At 38.6% G+C, this 24,430-nt stretch overlaps 1 protein-coding gene across 2 annotated transcripts in view; it reads left to right on the top strand.

Moving 5' to 3' along the window:
- SYMPK (symplekin scaffold protein) overlaps positions 1-15,074 on the top strand; it is a 24,836-nt gene extending 9,762 nt beyond the window's left edge. For both annotated transcript variants that reach the window (XM_072429389.1, XM_072429390.1), the window contains exons 10-27: positions 965-1,104; positions 2,140-2,290; positions 2,384-2,600; positions 4,871-5,021; positions 8,919-9,145; positions 9,219-9,300; positions 9,909-10,022; positions 10,100-10,247; positions 10,386-10,546; positions 11,464-11,572; positions 11,822-11,922; positions 12,656-12,746; positions 13,300-13,401; positions 13,480-13,667; positions 14,160-14,336; positions 14,453-14,527; positions 14,613-14,780; positions 14,910-15,074. In XM_072429389.1, the coding sequence (XP_072285490.1) occupies positions 965-1,104; positions 2,140-2,290; positions 2,384-2,600; positions 4,871-5,021; positions 8,919-9,145; positions 9,219-9,300; positions 9,909-10,022; positions 10,100-10,247; positions 10,386-10,546; positions 11,464-11,572; positions 11,822-11,922; positions 12,656-12,746; positions 13,300-13,401; positions 13,480-13,667; positions 14,160-14,336; positions 14,453-14,527; positions 14,613-14,780; positions 14,910-15,026 (2,519 nt within the window). In that variant the 3' untranslated portion in view covers positions 15,027-15,074. The remainder of the gene's footprint in view (positions 1-964; positions 1,105-2,139; positions 2,291-2,383; positions 2,601-4,870; positions 5,022-8,918; positions 9,146-9,218; positions 9,301-9,908; positions 10,023-10,099; positions 10,248-10,385; positions 10,547-11,463; positions 11,573-11,821; positions 11,923-12,655; positions 12,747-13,299; positions 13,402-13,479; positions 13,668-14,159; positions 14,337-14,452; positions 14,528-14,612; positions 14,781-14,909) is intronic.
- Positions 15,075-24,430: the final 9,356 nt, after the last annotated feature.

The raw sequence follows: 24,430 nt of genomic DNA, 5'->3' as shown, positions 1-24,430 counted from the left end.
ATCGTTCGTCGTTCGATTGGAACGATAAAAATTGGAAGTGTGTACGCACCTTAAGATGTCAGGGAAGATGTAGTTACTTTGACCAATATGAACTTGTCCATGGGGCAATGTTTATCATTTCACATTGCGACTTATTTTGCTTTCCTAACTTAGTGCACTGCTTTATCTTTTACCATTGCTTCATGGAGGGAGGTCATCATTTACTGGGTTTGGATGGTAGATTATATTTATGATTGTGTTCATATCAGAAGGATCTCTACTCATTCAAGGTAAATCGGTGTATAAGCTGTATGTTTCAGCTAAAAATGGTGTACTGGTAAGTAAATTTAAAGAATTCTCTAGGGTCGTAGTGTATCTTGGATAAGATTTCATGTAGGCTGAAGTATTTTATACTTGAAGGCACCATGTCTGAAAAATCTTAGTTTTGTTCTGTTTTAAAAATAGTTTTCTAATTATTTTCATTCTTATTGATCTTCCAGAGACTACATAAGTTGCCATCCTACCTAGATAAAAAAAATGAATTGCCATGATTACCTGGACCACGAATTAATCAGAATTGCTTCTATCTTTGGTCCCAGAGCCTTCTATAAGGATGGCTGGGAAAGCATATAAGCAGAGGAAGGGGATAGTCTTAGATTTTTCCAACTCTACCACTAGCATACATGTGCTCTAGTCAACCGCAAGTTACATGTTTGGAATATATTTCTTTTTTTTTTTTTTTTTTTTGTGCTTACATGTCCAACATAAAGAGCACCCTAGTGAAGTAAAAGTTAGAGGATTGTGTGGTCCGAATAAGTTAATTCATCTTCATCCACTTCTTTAGTAAATTTAAGTGCAAAATCCAACCACTGTTCAAGCCTAGAGATGATCTATTTCTGTCTACAGTGGATCAGCTTTACTTTCAGTGACCTTTTAGTAACCTCTGTACTTTCCTCAGTATGTGGTTTTTCATAACTTTTTGCAGAAACTCCTTTGGCTGATGATGAAGATGAAAAAGACACATTACCACATCCACCGTTGCCAGCTCCCAGCAGTTTGTCTGCTACGGACGTTACTGCTGAGTTCCTACATCCACTGCTAACTCCAGAGAGTGTGGCCAATCTGGTAGGTGTAATGTTCTTGTCCTTATGTATAGGCGTTAGAGTGATGTTAAAATATAACACTACTGTCCTAGATTGGTATTGATCAAAATTCTGAAGAATGATAAAATCTTACTATCGGTCAGCTACTGAATCCTCCTCAGAGTCCTTGTATCTTATAATGATTTATCAGATCCTAAATCAATTTTGAAGCACATTTAACCTGTGTATACCTGGTCTTTTCCAGACATGCTCATTTTTTGTCTTTTCAACCCAGATTTGTTATATGTTGTCTACAGTTGGTCAGATATCTAACAGAGGACACATTATTATTGAATTCTGTCTGTCCTCAACAAAAATGACCTAATGTGACATAGGCAGTGATTAAAGAGAAGGATCACCCCTTCCCAATCCACCATCCTTACGAGCACTGCCAACATGAATCAGGCTGCTATTTACATCCCTAACCAAGTTTGGGTGTAGTCTTCACCTGAGCCAATATTAATTTTGTATTTGGTGAAGAAATGACATTCAATACCTTTAAATGGTAAAAATTGTTCCAATATGGTGATATTTGTATTACGTTTGAAAGTATTAGTATATAAAAGAAAATTAGGGATATTTTAACACGTTTAGAAATGTAAAGTTTATCTTTTGATATTATATAAAGAGATGAAAAAAACAAAATGAAAACACATTTACTAATGTGTCCTGTAGAAGAGCAGATTGCATAATGGCTCAGCAGGACTTTACACTAATAAAAGTCCAATCACTGGGCTTTAATCTTATACAGGTGAGCATTTTACTTGAATTATTTTTTGTCAAAAATGACATTTAGCGTATTGGACTATGTCAATTTATAAATAGTAGGTGGGTACAGATTTCATGATCCAAAGAATTGCTTACACCAAAGCCCTATGCTTCATGCCTCATATGTACATTTGTTAACATTCTGCCCCAATGACACAAGAAAGAAAATAGTTGCATGCTCCCTTCCTGTTTTTGTCTCATTTTGTGCATGTCGGTGATTGTGAAATATTTACTTTCTTTCTCTCGGCAGGTCCTCATCAGTATGGTGTACTTGCCAGACATTATGCCTGCTTCTTTCCAGTCCACTTATACTCCAGTGGAATCTGCTGGGACAGACGCTCAGATAAGACATCTTGCTCGTCTTATGGCAACACAGATGACTGCGGCTGGCATTGGTCCAGGTGAATGGACATAAATAAGTAAATAATGATGATTGATGTAAATGTTGTTAAGCACTGTCCTTTATCTCATCTTCATCTATTGATGAACTGCAGGTGTGGAAAAAGTGAAAGAGGTGCCAGCAGAAATAGTGGAGGAAGAAAGTTTAAAACCAGAGGCAGTGGTGATCAAAAGAAGGGTTTCTACACTTGTTACTACTGGCCAGGCTATCTCAGTCCTGGGCTCCCAGTCGAAGGACTTAAAGGAAGAAGATGATGGAGCCCCTCTTGCCAAGAAAAGACCTGAGCCGATATTGCCAGTCACTCAGATCAGGTGGGAAGACTTAACTGCAAATGTAGAAAATGTATTATTCTAAGATATACAATATTACATTCTCTAATATTTATGCCAGTTAAACGTTACACACAATCCAGTAACGCACTTCAGGAGTGGGGAGAGCCTATATTTGGCATGCAAAGGGGAAAGGTTAGGGCCTTCACTGACTTTGGAGGTCTGAAGAACTGCACCATCAATCATATTTAGGATTTAAATTAAAGTGCTTGATATAAATTTACACACTTACGGAAAAATTTGCATGTACAGAAACCAATGAACATTTTAACCCCCCTAGCGGTAATTCCGAGTCACACTCGGGGTCTCTTAAGTATTAGTCTACACGGACTGTTTCCCCAGCGTTTAACCTGAGCCCATGTTTGAAGTCCCCATGCATTCCAGTGAGCTAATCTACACCAGGACGTTTCCTTCAGGCACGTTCTTGAGAGTTATCTTAAACGTTGCTTGCAACGTTTAAAAAATTAAAACGCTGGATAAACGCGAGAAAATGAGGGAAAATTCTAGAGAACGCTTCCACTGAATTCAATGAAGGCTTTTTCAAGCGTTTTTAAGCTTTTTATGAAAGCTTCGATTGAAAACAATGGGGGCTTTTATAAACGTTTTTAGCAGGACTTTGGACTCTGGAAGCCGCCTTTAATAAGGAGACTCCCACATCTCCACCACCCCACCCTGGGGAATGAGTACAGGGTTACATAAAACCCCTTACTCATTCCCTGAAAGGGTTAAAATATGTGTAAAAAAAATTGGACGCGGCTTTAATGTCAAATTATTTTATTAATTGTATGTGTTTGTGTATTACAGATACAGAACACATGTCACAGCTCCTCTAGGGCTGCGGGAGTGATCAGGGAAGCGGAGATGTCAGCATAGCAGAGCTCCTCTGACTGCTCTGCTCCCTGAGTGGCTAAGGAAAGGGAAATCCTGATGATGCTTGAGCTGTCATCAGGGTTTCCTATTTCTCAGCCAATCACAGAGCACCAGAGATGAATGTGCACAAGTCTCCCTATTCATGTCCAGTGCTGAATGGCCGGGAAATGTAAAACCTCAGCCAATCACAGAGCACTAGGGGTGAATGGAGAGGCTTGTCCTCATTTAACCCCTGGTGCCCTGCGATCCCTCACTGTCAGGAGGATTTCCAGGGCTGTGCTCATGTCATGATTGCAGCCCTGGAAATTATCCTGTCATTGAGATAACATGTAAAAAAAAAAGTTTAATTACACAAACACGCACACATTTAATAAAATATTTTACCATTAAACCCTTGTCCAATTTCTTTACACATTTTAACCCTTTCAGGGGATGAGTAAGGGTTTTTATGTACCCCTGTACTCAATCCCTGAAAGGGTTAAAAGTAAACCTTTTATAAACGCTTATGTAAAATCGTGGTAAAACGTGTCATAGGCGTTTATAAAAGTTTTTTAGCGTTTTAAAGTTAAGCTTTAAAACGCTTGTAAAAGTGCATAAAACGCATATAAACGTGGTAGGAACATTTTATATGCGTTTTTAAAATCTTTCATGTAGACCCAGCCTAAACCAAAAAAAACCCTACTTACCTTGTTCCATTGTCATACCCCGTCGCCCTGCTGGTCCCTGCAGCTCCTCTGGACATGTCTTCTTTCTTCGATCTTCTCCCGGCGTGTGCAGAGACGATCTCCGGGGGGTTTCCTGAAGACGTTGGTGCAGGCGGAAGGAGCGGCTCGAAATTTAAATAATTTTGTATTGGATTGAGTCCAATACAAAGAAATCTTTATATTATATAATATAATATAATATAATATAATATTATATATATATATATATATATATATATATATATATATATTTATATTATATATGCTACTGTACAGTTATAATGCATGTTTAACTATTTCTTTATTTTTAACAGATTTTTGTGTTTTTTATTTAAAATTTATTAATAAATATTGGACATATTTCGGTGAGTTATGTACCTAATTACCATGCAAAAAATGTAACGCTTTTTGCATGGAAATACGGACAAAATTAGAACGCTAGGGGGGTTAAGGAAGATAAATGCAAACGTTGAATACACATATTAAACTCTTACCTGCAAATATGAGAAATTCTCTTCAGCCAGTGTTATGATAGACATCATTCATGGCAGAAGGTTTAGCTTTAACATGATTGTTTTATAGGCCATAGCAGGTTAACACTGGAGTGTATCTGCAGTTTCACTACTCATTGCTCATCTTGCTGCTAATCTTTTTTTTTTTTTTTTTTTTTACATGTAGGCCAGCTGGATCTGTGGGTCGCAAGAAAATGTTTAAATTGAAGGAAGTTTTGCAACCACTGACAGATACTCAGATAAAGAATTTGAAACTGGCAGCTGTGCAGAGGATCTTGCAGGCGGAACGGAATATTGTCGGCAGTGGGGCTGCCCAGGTATGAAAACTTACAGTAATATTTGCACAAAAGGAAAATTCTTCAATGCCCCTTACATATTGCCCCTTTGATCTTATCAAAGTCCACAGTCCTATCACTAGCTGTCCCTCAAAGGGGCTCAAAATCTAAGTTTTCTACCATAGTCATTTGTCTTTAACCTTCCTGGCAGTATAAATAATAAGTATTTTTAAATGTAAAAGTGGTACTTAATTTTTACTATTTTTGCTAGTATTTTAAATTTCCAGCCTACCAGCCGCACAGACCCCAGTCTCAGGCTCTCATGCGGATGGCATCTGCGTCCCCAATGTTCACACACTGGGGAAGCTAATTCTGTCTGGGATCATCATGTTACACAGATGGCTGGCTGGTATCGACAGGGAAAGAGGATGCCAGGCATCGCTGGAAGACGCCGCCAGGACAGCTTACCAAGTAAGCTTTTTTAAAACTCCCTGGCAATTCCACCCCGAGTGTGGCTCGGGGGCTACCGTTTTAGGTACTGAAAATTAACCCTGAGCCACATTCCGGTTTACGGCCAGGGAGGTAATACTGTCTAAAGTCAGTTTGTGGGGAAAGTCAAATAAACCTTACTGCATGTTTTTGAAATGTTTGAGGAAGCTGGAGTATCCAGAGGAAACCCACACAAACACGGGAAGAACCTGCAAACTCCATGCATATAGTGTCCTGGCCCGAGGTTCAACCTAACACTGCAAAGGCCAGAGTGTTTACCTCTGAGCCACCATGCTGCCTCCAGATAAATATGTGCATGTATCAGTGTGTGTGTTTTGTTTTTATGTAGACCTGGCAACAAAGTAGGGGGTGGTGTGGGTCTCATTCTCCCACCTAACTGTACATACAGTTCCAGAGACCTTCCTACCCCACCCTCTCTCGTTTTCACCTCTTTTGAAGTCCACTTTGTCCGTCTCTTCATCCTTTACCCCTCATTGTTGCTGTTGTCTACCGCCCCCCTGGCCCAGTATCACAATTTTTGGATAACTTTGCATCCTGGCTCCCACACATTCTTTCACATGAACTGCCCACCCTCATCCACGGTTACTTTAATGTTTTAGTGGATAAGCCCAACCCTCCCTCCACAGCCAAACTGCTCTCCATTACCTCCTCATTTGGACTCGCACAGAACATCAATGGCCCCACACACATAGCCAGACACACTATAGACCTGGTATTTTCTAAACTCTGCAACCTCACCCTCCTTGACAACTCACCATTTCCTCTTTCTGATCACAACCTTATCACCTTCTACCTATCAAACTCTTGGCCTCCCTTGCCACATCCCAGACCTTGTTAATGGCAGAGAGATATCCGTAACTTTGACCACAACCTTTTCTCAAACTGTCTTGCGTTCCTAACCCCCGCTCTCTCCAAAATCACCTCTCCAGATGAAGATTAACCATTAACTCCCTTCCTAACCCCACACCTGCTCCCCCCACAACAACCTATTCTGACCAAGACATAGCCACCTACTTTAGAGATAAAATTGACAAAATCGAATATGATGTCTTTGCTCACTGGGCCACTCCAACCATACTCACCCTTTCCGCCTGTAAATCATCATTGGCCTCCCTCAGCCCTGTTACTGTGGATGAAGTCTCCTCTCTTCTCTCATCATCTCCATCTGCTACCTGTCCGCTTGACCCAATTTACTGTTATCTACTCCGTGCCCATTCCTCCACCCTGGCCCCTGCCCTAACCAAACTATTCAACTTCTCCCTTACTACTGGTATCTACCCCTCAGCTTTCATACATGCCATAATTATTATTATTATACATGCCATTGTTCTCCCTATCCTGAAAAAACCCTCACTGGACCCATCCCTACCCTCTAACTACCGTCCTGTCCCCCTTCTCCCATATGTCTCCAAACTTCTTGAATGCCTTGTCTACAAAAGACTCACCGATTACCTGAGCACTAACTCTCTCCTTGACCCTCTTCAGTCTGGTGAGCTGCCCATTCCACTGAAACATCCCTTACTAAAGTGTCCAATGTCCTCATCAGAGCTAAGTCTCAAGGCAACTTTTCCCTGCTCCTTCTCCTTTCCTCTGTTATCTCCCCCTTCTAATACAAATCATGGCTCCATTGGTATCCGTGACACTGCTCTCTTGGTTTGCTTCCTATCTGTCTGACTGCTCCTTTCAAGTTTCTTTCAAATTCCTCCTCACCCACTCTCCTCCATGTTGGTGTTCCCCAAGGGTCAGTCCTTGGACGGGTTCTCTTTTCTCTGTACACCTCCTCTCTTGGTAGTCTCATATCCTCCTTTGGCTTACATCTGTATGCTGATGACACTAAAATCTATCTGTCCACCCCTGACCTGTCTCCCTCAGCCCTGGATAAGGTCTCATGCTGCCTGTCAGCCATCTCATCATGGATGTCTGACCGATTCCTGAAACTCAACCTGGATAAAACAGAACTCATCATCATCCCCCCCTCAAATTCCGCATCTCCCCCTGACAAACATATTTCTGTTAACAACACTGTTATTCGGCTCTCCCCCCAGGCACGTTGTCTTGGTGTCACTTTTGACTTGGCCCTCTCATTTACTCCCCATATTCAGAACATGTCCAGGTCCTGTCACTTTCATCCACCCAACATCTCCAAAATCCGCCCCTACTTGTCCCCTGACACCACCAAACTCCTTGTACATGATCTTATCTCTCGTCTAGACTACTGTAACCTCTTCCTCTTTGGTATTCCACTATCCAGACTCCTCTACAATCTATTATGAATGCTGCAGCCAGACTCATCCATCCTTCCCACCGCTCCTCTTCCGCTGCATCTCCTTGCAGTTTTCTACATTGGCTTCCATTTCACCCTAAAATCAAATTCAAGCTCCTGTGCTTTGCCTTCAAATCCCTCCACAGTTCTTGTGACCTACAACGGACTTCCTCACTCATAACCTCATCACATGCACGGCTACAAGACTTTTCTAGAGCTGCCCCAATTCTCTGGAATGGTCTTCCCCATCCTTTTCGGCTTGCTTCTACTTTCACTCAAAACCCATTTTTTCAAACTTGCCTACCTATCTTCTTCTGTCTTTTGAAACCATCACTACTTCCCACCACTACATATCTCCCCTCCTATTGTGTGTTAATTCCCCCACCTACTAGATTGTAAGCTCTTCGTGGCAGGGTCCTCTACTCCAGTGTCACTGTCTGTATTTGTTTGTCATTTGCAACTCCTATTTAATGTACAGTGCTATATAAACCCTGTTTATTATTAATAATAATAATATGTAGCCCCACATAACCAACCTACAAAGCTTCCTATTTGTAACATACAGTTTAGATAGCAGTCAACAATAAAAATCTACAAAGCATTTGGCAATGTGAAAAATCTGCAGCATCTGCACAGATGTACCGGGTTTAGGTATTGTAGCCTTCTTTAGGATCCTCCTGCTCAGAAGTGATCCTGAAAAGGGTTGTTGGCAGAATTGATTACAAAGTCTTAGCTGTGTGTTCAGTATTTTTGGACCTGTGTCTGAACGACTATGTTTTGCAGTTTTATGCTGAGTTTCATGTATGATCATCAAAATTGCCACGTGTGTAGTGTGCATTGGTATGTTCTGCGGTTTTTCTAGCTACAGCCTGTCCTGTGGATTTATAATATGGCTGACTATGGTTAACTATGGTCTGGTTTTGTCAATAAAAACAAAACAGACTTTTCTCTTCTATCTATTCTTAACCTTGTTCTTTGTGTTCCACGATCAGCACCCATTTTTTTTTTTTTTTTAATTTTTGGATTCTTGACAAACCCACATACTTATAAATTTTGCTCCTATTTGTTGCTGGATGTCCTAGCTTTAGTGGATGGGTCTTCTAAAACAGTCTTTATTTACATGGCTTATGCCATTGATTGTTCAGTAAAAAAAAAATATTCTACAGATGCGAGTAAAGATTCTTGCTCGTTTGGCGACTCGTTTGGATCCATCCTTGAAGGCTGAAATCTTGGCTCATTTTCTGAGTGATCCCCGGGCACGCCTGGACCTGGCACTGGCATGGCTTTACCAAGAATACTGTGAATATCAATCAGGGGCTGGGGAAGAGGGCTATCAGGAGTGCCTGATTGGAATTCTTACTGGCCTACAAGAGCGTCCTGACCAGAGAGATGGGTGAGTAGTTGATGATGAGGCTGTTCTAGGCCATTCAATTTTTTTCCCTTCTCACTTGTATTCTTCCCTGTAGAGTGTTCACTAAGGTTGTCCTGGAGGCTCCCTTGCTGACAGACTCTACACTGGATGTCATTCGAAAATATTGTGAGGATGAGGTAAGGATCCCTTGTTTTATTAATCCTTGTTTCTAGACTATTTGAAGGCACTTGTGTTTAAATAAGGATTTATTATTTATTATAGACACTTTTTATGCAGAAATCCTTGTTGTGATATCATTGTGAAAAAGTTAGAATTTGTTATAATGTTGATTGCTTTAGCAACAAATATTGCTTCATGATGTTTTAAAATTGCTAATGGTTCTTCTGAAATTGTAACCAGAAAACGACAATAATGTGCTATTATTGAATTGCTGTTCCATATTTCACTTTTGTGATTGCAGTTAGTGCTGCACTAGCAGAAGTTTTTGACAGCAAGTGAGATGGATGTTTTATAGTTTTACAAGGACTCAACACTTTTAATTTAATGTGTGTCACGTGTTAATTTATTTTGGAGAATTTACAGTAGCACAACACTCAATAAAAAAGAAAACAAGAATACCAGTAAATCTAAACCTTTGCATTTTTTTCTGGAATAGCTAGACATTGGGTTTTTAAGTGTCATGACTGAGAAGTAGATCATTTTTTAATGGTATAAGATATAATTTGATGTGTTTTAAATAATTAGAAATGTTCTGTCATTGGAATGTTGAATTCTTACTACACAGGGCCGCAGTTATCTGGGGATGTCAACATTACGAGATTTGATTCTGACGCGCCCTGCTCGGCAGTTCCAGTACCTGCATCTTCTTTTAGACCTGAGCTCTAATGAGAAGGACAAAGTAAGTGAATGATACTTCCGCTTCTGTGTTTCCTTTAGCCTCTTTTTGTATTCTTTGTTCATTTTTGGTCTTTTCAGGTCCGTCAGCAGGCTCTGAACCTTATTAAGAGGATGTATGAGAAAGAGGCCCTTCATCAATATATTGAGAAATTTGCCCTAAATTACCTGCAGCTTCTGGCTCACCCTAATCCTCCATCAGTGCTCTTTGGGGCAGATAAGGATACAGGTGGGATCCTTATCCTTTGCTTCTGATTAGTTTATTAAAAAAAAAGGAAAGTAATGTAGAATGTTTGTTACATTTTTATGCTGTCTGTTTGCTGCTCTTAACTAAAGCAAGTTGCACCCACTCTTATCCTTCTCTCAGAGGTGGCAGCTCCCTGGACAGAAGACACTGTTAAGCACTGTTTGTATCTGTATCTTGCACTGCTTCCACAGAATCACAAGCTCATCCATGAACTTGCCTCTGTCTACACTGAAGCCACAGCAGACATCAAGAGGACTGTACTGAGGGTCATTGAAACACCGGTAAATGGCTGCCAGACAATTTCAACAGTAATCTTCTGTCAATGAAAAAATGTCTATTTTTTTAAAGAAACGTCAGCTGTTATTATTAGGGTCATAAGAGAACGTACACACACTAGTTCATATAGAGTTGCTGTTCAGATTTATTCAGAAAAGATGGTGTTATTTATAGAAAATAAAGTAGGTGGTACAGAAAAGTAATTAAATGTTTGAAGTGGCTATTCAGGAATCCTGAGTGATTAATGTTCCTAAACAATTTATGGCATTGATATCTTGGGAATCTCTTCACACCCTCCCCAGGTGACGCTTCACACCCTCCCCAGGTGACCATTGCCTTTGTTCCTTAGACAAAGAAAAGAAAAGAGCTGTTCAGGATGTTCACCCTCCACAAGAAAGCACATTTCTTGAAATATTTCTCATGGATAATTCTCCTTACAAAATGGTGGTTATAAACAGCATGGATTCGATGATAGTCTTTTCCTTCTCATCTTCCCATACAAATTTATGAATATTTAACATCATTTAGACATGGTATTTATCTGTAAGAGCCTTCTATGTATTTACATCAAAAATCCCTGGGACTTTTAGGCACCACTAGTTCAGAAGTTATGTTAGCAGTTCTATTAGACACTACAGTATTGTAAGTAGGTAAGGGGTTGTGATAAGAAATTGACTCTTCCTGGAGAAGTCAGGTTCAGAGGTACATTTCAAGCGGTTAAAAATAGTTCATGGAACAGGAAAAAGGAAGTATTAAACATACTTAATTTTTTAAGCTTTTACTAGCAGTTATTTGGATTGTTGATAGGTTCTCCTCTTGGTAAATGGAGGGGCTTGGTAGAAAAGTATTTTGTGGGATGGTGACTATAGAACCACAAATACAAGGTATTTATATTTCAGATTCTGCTTTTGTGTCTCTACAGATTCGGGGCATGGGAATGAACTCGCCTGAGCTGCTTTTATTAGTGGAGAACTGTCCAAAAGGCGCTGAGACTCTAGTCACTCGTTGCCTTCACATCCTGACTGATAAAGGTGATTTTATTGTGTCCTAATGCTGAATGTGACGCTCTATCCTCTCTGTAGTACAAATAGCCTATAGAATAGTATAAAGCATTTCTTTGATCTCATTTCTGCGGTGAAACATTTTGTCAACGGGGCTGTTGTATGACTATTGACTTGCTGTTATAAAAGATTTTCTGCTCTAATGTTGTCAATTCATGCACAAGTTGGCTCATATTATGTGTGAGTAACTATCAACTTTATTCATTTTCGTTATACCAGTACCACCATCTCCTGAACTAGTGAAACGTGTACGTGAGCTCTATCAGAAGCGTCTCCCAGATGTTCGTTTCCTAATTCCAGTGCTAAATGGGCTGGATAAGGTAGGACTATGGCTGGAATACATTTGTTTGCTAGTTCTGTGATTTTTTCTGAAAAAAATTCTAAGAAGCACTTGGCTGAAAACAATGATGCCTATTTAAAATGTAACTATAGTCAAATTTAACTCTCTCCCTATATATCTAAATATTTAAAAGTAAAGACCTGGAAAGTGTTACATTTAATGCCAAGGCTGAGGCTGTTGGTACTGAACCTAGAGCCAGACGATAAGCTGCTAATCAAGATCTGACCGTCCCATATGGCTTCTCCCATCACTATCACACTTTTAAAACAGACAACTTTAATTTAGGACAAGGACTGGTAAAGTAACGATATGGGCAATAACTTAGGAAACCTATTTTTATTGTATGGTATGCCATACAATGAGTTTCCACTTTACTTTTCTCTGTTCAATGTTCATTCAGATAGTTTTGATCTATTGAATCTCATTAGGAGATAGAATTAATGCCTACTGGTTTGTAGATGTATGAAAAATCATAGCGGATGTTTAGGGGTGTCAACAGAGGAAGGTGTTGTTTTTTTTTTAGTTTTAAGCGATCCCGAGTGTGACTCAGGATTACCGCTTTTTGGTAAAAACCACCCCGAGTTACACTCGAGATTACCGCTAGGGGGGTTAATATCTCATACTTGTTACTTTAATGTGATAATTGTAATAGTCACTAAATGAAAGCTGCTACCGGGATCTAAATGTTACTTTTTCTCTGTTTTTATTTTTAGAAAGAAGTAATCCAGGCTTTGCCAAAGCTCATCAAACTAAACCCAATAGTTGTAAAGGAAGTGTTTAACCGCCTTTTGGGAACACAGCATGGTAAGACAGAATGTGTGTGAAAATGTGATAACTAGGCTAAAGGGAAAAGGCATTAGCTTGATCCTGCTTATAGTAAACAGTGTTAAGTAGTTGGTATTGTCCTTGTATCAGTTTTCATGTAGTGTGTTCTGGTCAGGATCAGGATTCATGTAATCTGTTTATCTAGTTTTTATTTTTCTGGTAATATATTATCAAAATGGAATACATATGTAGGCAGATATCACTCTTCATGTTCTGTGTTCTGGTCATATATCGGCTGTCATATAGTCTATTCTGGTCATTCATCTATGTATGTATGTATAGGTCTGTTGGGGGTTATATAGCTTAGCATTCAGCAGTTTTGTTGTCATTTTAATTCAGCCTTTGCTGCCTGTTCTGTTCATATGTTAGTTTTTATATAGTCACTACTTACCTACCTCTCCATAGTTGTGACTGACTCAGTGTCAGACTTCTTATAGTCTGTGGTAATCAGTTATCAGAATATCTATAGTCTTTATTGGCCTCCATTTAGACAGTACACAGGTATGAGTTTGTAATTTTGTGTACTTCTTAGGTGATGTGAGTTCTTCCATGTCTCCTCTCACCCCTGGGGATCTGCTTGTGGCTCTCCATAACATTGACTCTAGTAAATGTGACATGAAGTCTGTCATCAAGGGTAAGCTGTGGAAATCTTTAGACATTTTCTACTTGTCCTGCCTTTTTATCTTTTTAGCGTAACTCTGCCCTCTTCCAGCTACCAATCTGTGTTTCGCTGCTCGCTCTGTGTATACCTCCGAGGTCTTGGCTGTTGTTCTACAGCAGCTAATGGACACCACTCCCCTGCCTATGCTGCTCATGAGGACTGTTATCCAGGCTCTTGGGATGTATCCTCGGCTTGGAGGCTTCATCATGAATATCTTGACTCGTCTCATCTATAAGCAGGTTGGCATGTTTACTGATGCCGCTTTCATTTTGCTGACATAATACTGGCATGTTTTGATTGCAGAGGCTACTGTATTAGTCTTGGTAGAGTGAAGGAAAAGGACCAGTGTCCAGCACTGGTGTTGATTTACATTTACGGATACTTTATTAGGTTTGTAAAATTCATTAAATACTTTTAGAAAAAGAAAGAACAATCAACAAATATATTGTAATATTGAAAATAAAAAAAGCTAAAATTCATAAAGAAATTTGAATAATCCCAGAGCAGTCGCAATTTTATGAGTTTTATAAGTTACTCTTCCTGCAATACGTAGACATCAGATCTTTCCATGTTGATAAACTATGTCCCCCATGCAGGGGGACGTAGTTTGCCATTTTGATACCGTTAAGAAATTATAATGTTCTAAAAGTAAACAGAATATTTAGGTATGTGGACCACAAGCTATATTTATAGGCCTTCATATTTTATATAGTGTTGTGCTCCTCTTTCAGGTTTGGAAGTACCCCAAGGTATGGGAAGGTTTTATTAAATGCTGCCAAAGGACCAAACCTCAGTCATTTAGTGTGCTTTTGCAGCTTCCACCTCCTCAGCTGCTGTCTGTCCTGCAGACTTGTCCTGATCTTCGAGACCCTCTTTTAACTCATGTCAGGGCTTTTACACCAAATCAGGTCAGTAGACTAAGTCATAAAATGTGTCTGGCACATATAGGTGAATAGGGTTTTAAATGAAGGTGCAAGAGAAGACTTGAAATGACTGATTGCTTTTTATTCCTCAATCTGGACAGCTGGCACACGTACCACATGCTATCATGGCTATCTTAGAAGCGGAGTCCAGAATGGATGAAGATACAGCTGAAGAGGTAATGTACCTCCTCTTATACAGAAAATTATGTTATAAAGCATGAATGTGCTCGTCTCAAACTGATTTTGATGTATTTATGTAAGGCGACAGAAGCTCCAGGACAGGACCTGATTGCTAAACGTCTTGCTCAAGAAAAATCATTAAAGCGTCAGATACTTGAAGAGCAGAAGGGAAAAAGCAAGCAGGAGCCAATGGAGGAAATAGAAATGGATCTCCCTGTTATCTTAGTTGAAGAAGAAGAAGAGCTAATGGTATTGCAATAATACATTCTTTCTAATAGAGAGAACCTTTTATTCTTTTTTTTTTTTTTTTTTCAAATTCTATTTTTTTATTTTTCATTCCTTCTTTTTCCTAATTGTTTTCTACCTTTATGTCTTCAGCAACATCGTGACAAAGAATCCCCTCCAGAGGAATCTGAGAACACAACTACTCTCACCACAAACTCGCCACACCTTGATGAGAGCATGGAAGAGGTTCTAGAACAAAATGAGGACTAAATTTGTAATCAAAGTCCACTAAACTGTAATAAATTTTTTCTGTTCCTATCTAGCTTTGTCCTGGCAACATTTCATACCCTGTACACTTTCATGTTTGATGATGGTGGTCCTGTGCTAAGCTACAGAAGAGAAATCAATATTGCATGCTGCAGATCTTTACATGTGGGGGGGTTACATTACATGTTAGAGGTCATGTCTTTGTCAATATATTTATATGTACATGCACACATTTTTTTCACATTTTTATTAGGATACCTAATATGGAGTCAGACCTGTTTGACATCCAGCCTGGATTACAACCATGGCTCTCACAATATATAGTGTGGAGGAATAGGAGACAGGGTGTTTTTCACAGATCACCAGATAAAAATTAAAAGAAAAATTCATGGAAAAAAAATAAATGCAGCCACTACAATAAATACAACATAGGAACATAAAACAAGGTAACTAAAGCTAAAATAAAAATTTGAGAAACAAAATATATATATATATATATATATATATATATATATATATATATATATATATATTTATTTTTTTTCTTCTTAGCATTTCTCAGCTGAAGAGGGATTGCATGTTGTATATTTTTTATATATATACATGTTTTTTTTTTTTTTTTTTTTTGGAAAGTAGAGAATAATATAATAGGTGACAAAGCCAAGGCTACCGGAGCCCTGTACTGTTAATAATTAATACCATAAAAGATGAACTGAAACAGTATTGGAGGAATCATGTATAACTCGGCTGAGTGTGTTTTTACTACAAGATACCAGAGAGAAGATAGGTAAGAAGAGTAAGAGGACTGAGACGTCAAGACAAAGTGATAGGAGGAAGCGGGAGAGAGTGGTTAGGCCTGGGATGCAATTCTGAAAATCTGGTCAAGATCAATCGCTGAGGATTGGAAGCAGGTTCCATAAACAGCCGGATCGATAGTGACCAGGTGGCTTCGTATTTTGCAATGGTGTCCAGCATTTGTGGAGGTCAATTTTCATGGTCCAGAAAACAACTCTTGACCTCAGGAGTGTGGAGGACTGAGATTTCCATGCTTGGGTTGTGCTATTGTCTTTCAGCTGTGGAAACATATCTTCAAATTTAGAACTGTGAGCTCCCTCAGAGTTCTAAGGCTTGGTCTACAGCGTAAACCTGAGGTTTTTAAAGCCCATGTTTGAAATCCGGATGCATTCCAATAGTATAATCTACACCTGGGCGTTTCTTTGAGGCACGTTAATGAGCTTTATCTTAAACATTGGTTGCAAAAATAAAAAAGCTAGGTTAAAGCTGAAAAACGCAGGTAAACGTTTCTATTGACTTCAATAGAACGTTTTCCCGCATTTTTAAGCACTTAAAAATGTAAACGTGGGAAAACGTGGCATAGGCTAATAAGTGTTTAAAAACGCATATAAATGCAATAGCAACGTTTACATGTGTTTTTAAAAACGTCCGTGTAGACCTAGCCTAAATGTGTTTCTTCCTGCATGTGCTGGATTCCTTGGGAGAAGCTTAATAAAAAAAAAAAGGCAGCATAGCGTGACCGAAAAGGAGTTATTTATAGGACAGTGCCAGCAAATATGTTCTAGAGAAACCTAATTGGGGCCAATTGTGGAAACAGTGGAGCGTGTCCAAGTATGCCTGGTATGACTATGGCAAGTATAGTTGGTTGTTTGGTATAGTTGAGAGGGTGTTTGTAATCTGTCTCCAGAGCTCTTGTGTTGAGCATGATTTATCTCTGAGCTATATTTGGTTGCATGATTCCTCATTCAGCATAAGCCTAAGGGCCCTCTCCCTATTTGTCATATAAATCGAGGAAAAAGGGTGAATCACTGTGGGCACCTAGTGTTTATATACACTGGGGAGGCCATTACAGGTCTATCAAAAATTCGTGGGTGGGAGCTTTTGAATTGTGAAGAACTAAGGGGGGGGGGGGGAACACCTTTTGGAAGTCTGATGTGTTTTGCTTTGTGGTGTCTTCTGTAGCCCCAAATAAATTGAATGACTTACCATGGAGGTAAGTACCTATTTTGGCACAGGAATTGGGAGAGTCTTAAAAAGATATAACAGTTTTGGTAAGAATATGGTTTTAACAGCTGCCATGCTGACAAACTAGGACAGGTGGTAGGTGGACCAGCTTGTTGGAAGACCCCTAAGTTTGCTAATGAGTGGAGAATAGTTGGCAGTGTAGAGATTGTTATATTGCCTCAGTAAGGTGTATACCACGATAACAAGTGAGTGTGTGACCCATTAAAAGCAGCAGTTCTGTTGTAAAGTACAAGCATCCTCCACCAAAAGAGAGAGATATTGAGGCTAACATTTGGTCTAGAAGTGTGCCATATTCAAAAAAAAAAAGTTTGTGGGTGATGCCAGCAACTTCCAGTGCAACATAATCAGACTTTCAAAGGCTGCGAACCAAATGAATCGCAGCCAGTAACAGAAACAGCATAAGTAATGTTCTGACAACCAGAAACCTCTGCAGAGACGCAATCATTCAATAGTAGTATAATTAGTACCCCATTGACACAAACCTAAATGTGTATGCAGAGTCACAATCAGTACCATCTAGACAGAAGCAGAAACATTCCTGGAGAGAAACAACTGGTGTCATACTGCTACAATCAAACATGCCCGCAGAAACAATCAGTGCCACATTATTACAAGTAGAAAAGTGGTCACAGAGGAGCAAATAGCACTAGGTTGACGACTGGGGACAAATGTTGGTGCTACAGGACCTAGAACAGGGGTCCTCAAACTACGGCCGCGGGACGAATACGGCCCGCTGAAGTTCTCCATCCGGCCCGCCGGCTGCTGAGGCTGCTTCTCCCGCCTGAGTTCTGGCTGCCTGCCATCTGCACTCCAGGGAACCCGGTCACGTGACACCACTGTTGCCGGGGTAACGCTGGAGCTGTCGGGCTGAAGCCATCAGGCAGAGAAGGTATGAGCAGAGACTCACTGCTGCCTTCATACATCAGGCTGGTTCTCACTGCAGCACAAATGTACATGATCAATGTAAATAGTATAAACATTCTATGCACATTGATCATGTACACATGTGCTGCAGTGTGATCCATGTATGAAGGCAGCAGTGAGTGACAGGTAGCAGACACTGACAAAGTTTTTTTAGCAGCCCTTTTTTAATTAATAAAAAGTGTGGGGTAGTGTTGGGTGTAGGCTAGGGTGTATAAAAAGAAGCAAATAATGAATTGCTTGAGATTATTCATTTGCATGGAAAATGCAAGATAAATTTGCATTTTCAATACACACAGTGAAAATTCAAATGTATCTGTACATTTTCCATGCAAAGGAATAATCTCAAGCAATTTTAAAGCCAAAGTAAACGCCACCTTTTTTTTTTTAATGATCGGCAAGTGTGCTGTGCATATAGTATTGTTCTTTCATGTTCTTTATACAATAAATACGTTTTGTGCAGTGTGCATAAGAATCTTCTCCTGTTTTTTTTTTCAAACTATAGTACGGCCCCCCGACAGTCTGAGGGACCGTGAACCGGCCCCCTGTTTAAAAAGTTTGAGGACCCCTGACCTAGAATATTGTGCCGGAGAGATTCAGATAGCATTGTTAAGATGCATGTAACATAGAAAAGATGCAGATGGTGGACAGAACAATGTCCTGAGTGTAGTGTTCTACATAATGCCACATTTGGCAGTGTATTGTACATAACAATTATATTTTATATTTTGAAAGCAGCAGATCAAATAAAAATGCAATGCCCAGTACGTGGAAAAAAGTGCCCCAAAAATAATTGAAAGGAAAAACATTTGAAGTGGCGATGGTCAATAGCAGCAAATAAATTCCTGACAAGGAGGAAGTTTCTAAATACTGGTGCTTTATTGTTACTAAAAATGATAACATATTACAAAAATATAATTTAATTTCATACAAAAGTTGGATAAAAACAAATAGAAATGTAAAAACATAGTGTTGATCATCCTTCAAGTACTATATTTTAGACCTGCAACTATATTATTTCTATTATTATTATTGTTATTAATATTAAACAGGATTTATATAGCACCAACATATTACTCAGCGCTGTACATTAAATAGGGGTTGCACATGACAGACAATTACAGACATTGACACAGGAGGAGAGGACCCTGCCCCAAAGAGCTTACAATTTAGGAGGTGGGGGAATTAACACAACAGGAGGGGAGATATGTAGTGGTGGGAAGTAGTGAGGGTTTCAAAAGACAGAAGAAGATGGGTAGGCAAGTTTGAAAAAAATGGGTTTAATGTGCTCTTTTAAATGAGCAGAAAGTAAGAACAAGCCGAATAGGACAATAAAGACCATTCCAGAGAGTTGGGGCAGCTCTAGAAGAGTCTTGGAGCCGTGGATGTGATGAGGTTAGGGGTGGATATTGGAGATGTTGCGTAGGAGGAAGTGAAAGGACCCGGAAATGTTCTAAATATGGGGGTAAATGAGAGGGCAGATCCAAAGGTGATGCCAAGACAACGTTCCTGAAATGAGGGCTGAATAACAGTGTTAACAGTTACGAATATGTCGGGGAGATTGGGAATTTGAGGGGAGATGATGAGTTCCCCTTTATCCAGGTTGAGTTTCAGGAATGGGTCAGACATCCATGATGAGATGGCTGACAGGCAGCATGAGACCTTATCCAGGACTGAGGGAGACAGGTCAGGGGGGGACAGATAGATCTGAGTGTCATCGGCATACAGATGGTACTGTAAGCCACAGGAGGATAACCCCAACAAATCAATGTACACGATTTGGTACACAGAATATAGCAATAATGTATGTACAGTAGTCAGCTGCTACACATTTTGTGGTAGTATGCCACTTTTTTGTAGGGTGTAAAAGAAATAATAAGTCATCTGTTGAATGTGACTAAAATTGATATGAATATGACTTGTATATAAGGATAATTCTGCCCCATCAAATGTTTGCTGAGCAGAGACAATGGCCCTGATTTATCAACAGAATGCGCGTATGCTTGCTGATCTACGCGTTAAGGTCTATTACAGTGAGTCGGGGCTGAGTACTCGCCTACCGGCTTCGTGCAAAAATGAGCAATTGGTTCTGGAATTCGCCAGTTTAGGCAATTAATCTCCGGCTGCACAATTCAGGAGGATCTGTTAAGCTCTGTCAACGGTGTCATTGCAATCAATTAGTGCACACCTGCTCCCTGTTCTATGCGCATCAACAGTCCATTACAGGTCAGTTGGAATCTTTAGTGCTTGATGTTTTTTTGGGTAAGTGCTATTTTTTTTATGTTACATTATACTCATTCACAAAATTGCTTCATTTATATTTACATTTGTTGCACTTGTTGTTTTGATACTTTTTTGTTTGGTTGCACAAAACACAGAAAACTAATTTCTATCAAGCTGGATATATACTAAGTAGCACTTTAAAAGCACTTTATATTTTATGTCAAAATGCATTTTATTGTATATAAATATATATGCATTTTCATTATTACTATTTTACCTGGACTGGTTTGGTTGGGGGAATAATCAAGTAATTTTGCTTGGATGGTATGCATTGATGTGATTTTTTGTAATCCTCATTGTTAGCTTCATCTGTTGCTGCAATGTTTTTGTGCATGGTTTCTAATTATGGTTTCTGTTGTTTAGCAATTCTTCAGCAGTGTTTTGTCATTTTATCCACAAATAATTAGTAGAAATGTATGCATGGTTTCCACTGCAAACTGCTACTTGACCCCCCTATAGACAAAACCACATAAATATATTTTATATTATTTTGTATTGGATTGGATACAGGACTTTGTATTGAATCCAATACAAAATTTTTGAATTTCCCGCTACGACCCCCATCGACGGGCGCACGCACGGACATCATCAGGAATCGCAGAGGGACACGTACACGAACGCCGCGTATTCTAATTCTTTCCAAACTTCCATGCAAAAACTTACATTTTTTGCATGGAAATTTATTTTAGATTGTAGGCTATAATTCACCGAATTACTCAATAAATACTTATAATTCACCTAATTACCGCATAACTCACCGAAATATGGCCAAAATTTTAAAAATTTTATAATAAATTTTTTTTTTATAAAACATAAAAAAAAATGTTTAAAAAAAAATCTTTAAAGTTTAGAAAAAAAAAAAGTGTATAATGTAATGTACAGTAGCTTATATAATATATATATATAATACAATTATATATATATTATATAAGGATTTCTTTGTATTGGACTCAATACAGCATTTTTGTATTTTGTATTGAGTTCATACAAAATTTTGAATTTCCCGCCCCGCCTCCTGCCCGCACCGACACATGCAGCGACGTCACCAGGAAACCCCGGTGATCGTCACTGCACTCGCCGAATGAAGAAAGAAGACATCTCCGGAGGAGCTGCGGGGAGAAGGTGAGTATGTTTTTTTTTTCGATCGACGCTGGACAGAACGGATCATCGCAGCGGAGACCAGGTTTTTGCAAAATCGATCAACCCGAACCAAGGTTGGGTTTATCGGCCAGGTGGTTAAACTGTGTGTCCTGGGAGATTCGAAAGGAGATCACATAACAACAAACCCCCAAAAAAACCAACAACAACATTTTACAAACAACTTTATTAAAAAAATTTGCTAAAAGGTCACAATAAAATATAAAAACACATCAAAACAAAATAACCACACATATCGCATCACTAAATTTACACTAAATAACAAAAAAATTAAAAAGAACAAACAAAACACTTGTAAACCCACACTTACATGTAAAGCCAAAATTGTTCAAAAAAATCCAACAAATATTGCATTCAAAAAATACTTACCAAACCAAAATACAATTTTTCCCAAACAAGGGTGGAAAACTGGATTATAAAATATTTATGCAGGACAAACATTTGAATGTGGTAATAAAGGCAGAATTTTGCAATCAAACAATATGGCCACAAACACAATAACATAGCATTAACATTGACTTCAAAATAGCAAAATAGACATTAAAACATTCAAGGTAAAAAAAAAAAATAAAAAAAAAAAAAAGAAGAAGCTATTGTGCTAAAGGGTTAGCAAAGTATCAAATGCAGCAACATAGATTAATTAGGATAACACACAAAACAACAGCCCCTCCAAGAAAAAGACAAAAGGAAGGAGCAAGTTAAACCACACCCTTATATATGCTCAAATTTAAGCACACAGGTGATAGAAATTCATTTGCAATTGGACATTTCATTTTCATTGATTTATATGATCCTTTAGATTTGTACACCAGTAAACAGATATTCTATTAATTAAAAAAATCAAATAAAGTTGAGGAGGATTTAATGGTAAATATATTATATTTATATATATATATATATATATATATATATATATATAGTACTAGTATATAAAACATCCAGGGACAAACATACTTTGCCAAACACATTTTCTTTCTTTTCCAGCCTTTCAGGGTGTTTATGCAGTTTGAATGTCATTTTAGACCTTTGTCCACTATATATTTACTTACTCACCTCAGCTTATTAATGGAAGCACATAAAGGTGGATTCCTCCTTTAACCAGAAGCAATATCATCCATGAATGGTGCTTTGAGCCCGTGACATCAGAAATCATAGGAAGAAATAGGCAATCTTTTCAATTTGAAGCATGTTAAGCAATATGCCAAAATAAAACCCTCTTTGCCTATTTCTTCCTAAAATTTCTCTTTTCTATGTATATGTACACACATAAATCCATATATACATATATGCATGTTTGTACATACATTAGTGCACATGGAGCAAAACAAAAAATATACACAAAAATAAAAACCTATTGGAATGAGGATCCTTCTCTGCAAAAGTGCTTGGTGCGTTTTTCAACTGATAGAGCACACGCACATAGGGGCTCCGCATTGGCACACAACAATGTGCAGCAGACTCCTGAGGTTTAATAAGACAATTGTGCAGTTTTTAACCTTTCAACAATTCATAGAAAGAAACTGCATAAAAACAATCACAATTGTAGGTCTGTTGGATCACCCAAAGTTAAAAGATCCTGGTAGATTGTTAAGGAGATCACATGAAAACAAACAAGCAGCAGGAGAGCTGTCTGCATGGATCCAGTGAATGATTCTTGAACAGCAAAAAAGGGGATCGTCATTACTGAACTTATGCAGAGAGAGAGGAGGAAGGGGTACAAGGGTGCTCAGGTGTGAGCTCAAGAAATGTGCAGCGTGCCCAGCCTAGATTGGAGGATGCTGATAAGGATGAGCGTAGGACAAGACGAGGGGAAGAAATAGAAGGCTTTTGAAGTGGCACTAAAGAGAATAGTTTTGTAAAAATGCAAACTTCATTATAGTATTCTAAAATCAACTATTGCAAACATTAAAAAAGTTCAGATGTGACTGAGCATATATGCATATACTGATACACCTTAAAAGCAGATGTCCTACCGAGTTGTATTATTAATGTATATAGCCATGAATTTCTCTTTTTGCTCTTTATAGGATATTCTTCAAAAGAAGCGAGTGCCATATTATTAATTATTGTTAAATATCATATCGCTAATGATCAAACTCCCAGGCTTATTATCACCATCAATTTTAAATAATTTTTTATAAAAAAAACCTTTGCTGGGGTCATTTTTCGCTTGGGGATACTCCGGCTTGCTGGGAGACTTCAAGGGAGAGTAAAGTTTGTGGATGTGAGTTTGTTTCTTTTATTCAGACATCAATGAACATTCACTCACTGTACATTAGTTTGTAAAACTATAACCACCATAACAACCTTTTACCCATGTAGGATGCTATTCCGAACTCAACAATTATTTTCTGGTTTTAAGAAGGTTCATGTTGCTGAAAACTCCATGTATGTATCTACCAGTTGCTGAGTTGTAAAGCACAATGTAACTGCAAGCTTACGGTACTAAATACAGTAAAAGTTTGTTATTTGATTTAGAAACCATTTTCTTTCTGGTGCTTGTTAAGTATATTCAGGAATTACTATTATATCTTTGATTAAAAAAAAATGGTATTTTATTCACTTTTGAATGATATAGTATTACATATTCGCTGCTTTCTGTGTTTTGTTTTGCTTTATTTGTTTTTTGATTAACTGATATATTTACATGTATTTTTTGTATATGCTTTTACAGTGGTCTATAGCTTTTCTCTGTATCCCCTGAGGAAGCCCATAAGGGTGAAACACGTCGGGACCGGAGACTTTGCACTGTACCAGACAACTGTTATTTAAACCATCTGCTTTTAAGGTGTAGCTGTATTCCAAGATTTCATGAATGATGTCTTCCGTGACTTGTTATATGACTACGTGATCGTCTATTTGGATGATATCCTGGTATATTTTAGGGACCTATCCTCTCATTGAGACCATGTCAAAACAGTCCTGCAGCAGCTGCACAAAACAGACTGTATGCCAAGGCAGAAAAATGCCTTTTTGTGCACCCTGAAGTTCCGTTCCTGGGCTAT

This window comes from Pyxicephalus adspersus, chromosome Z (assembly GCF_032062135.1).
Source record: "Pyxicephalus adspersus chromosome Z, UCB_Pads_2.0, whole genome shotgun sequence".
Lineage (NCBI taxonomy): Eukaryota > Metazoa > Chordata > Amphibia > Anura > Pyxicephalidae > Pyxicephalus > Pyxicephalus adspersus.
Note: the sequence above shows the minus strand (reverse complement) of the source record. Positions and strands in the feature narration are given on the sequence as shown.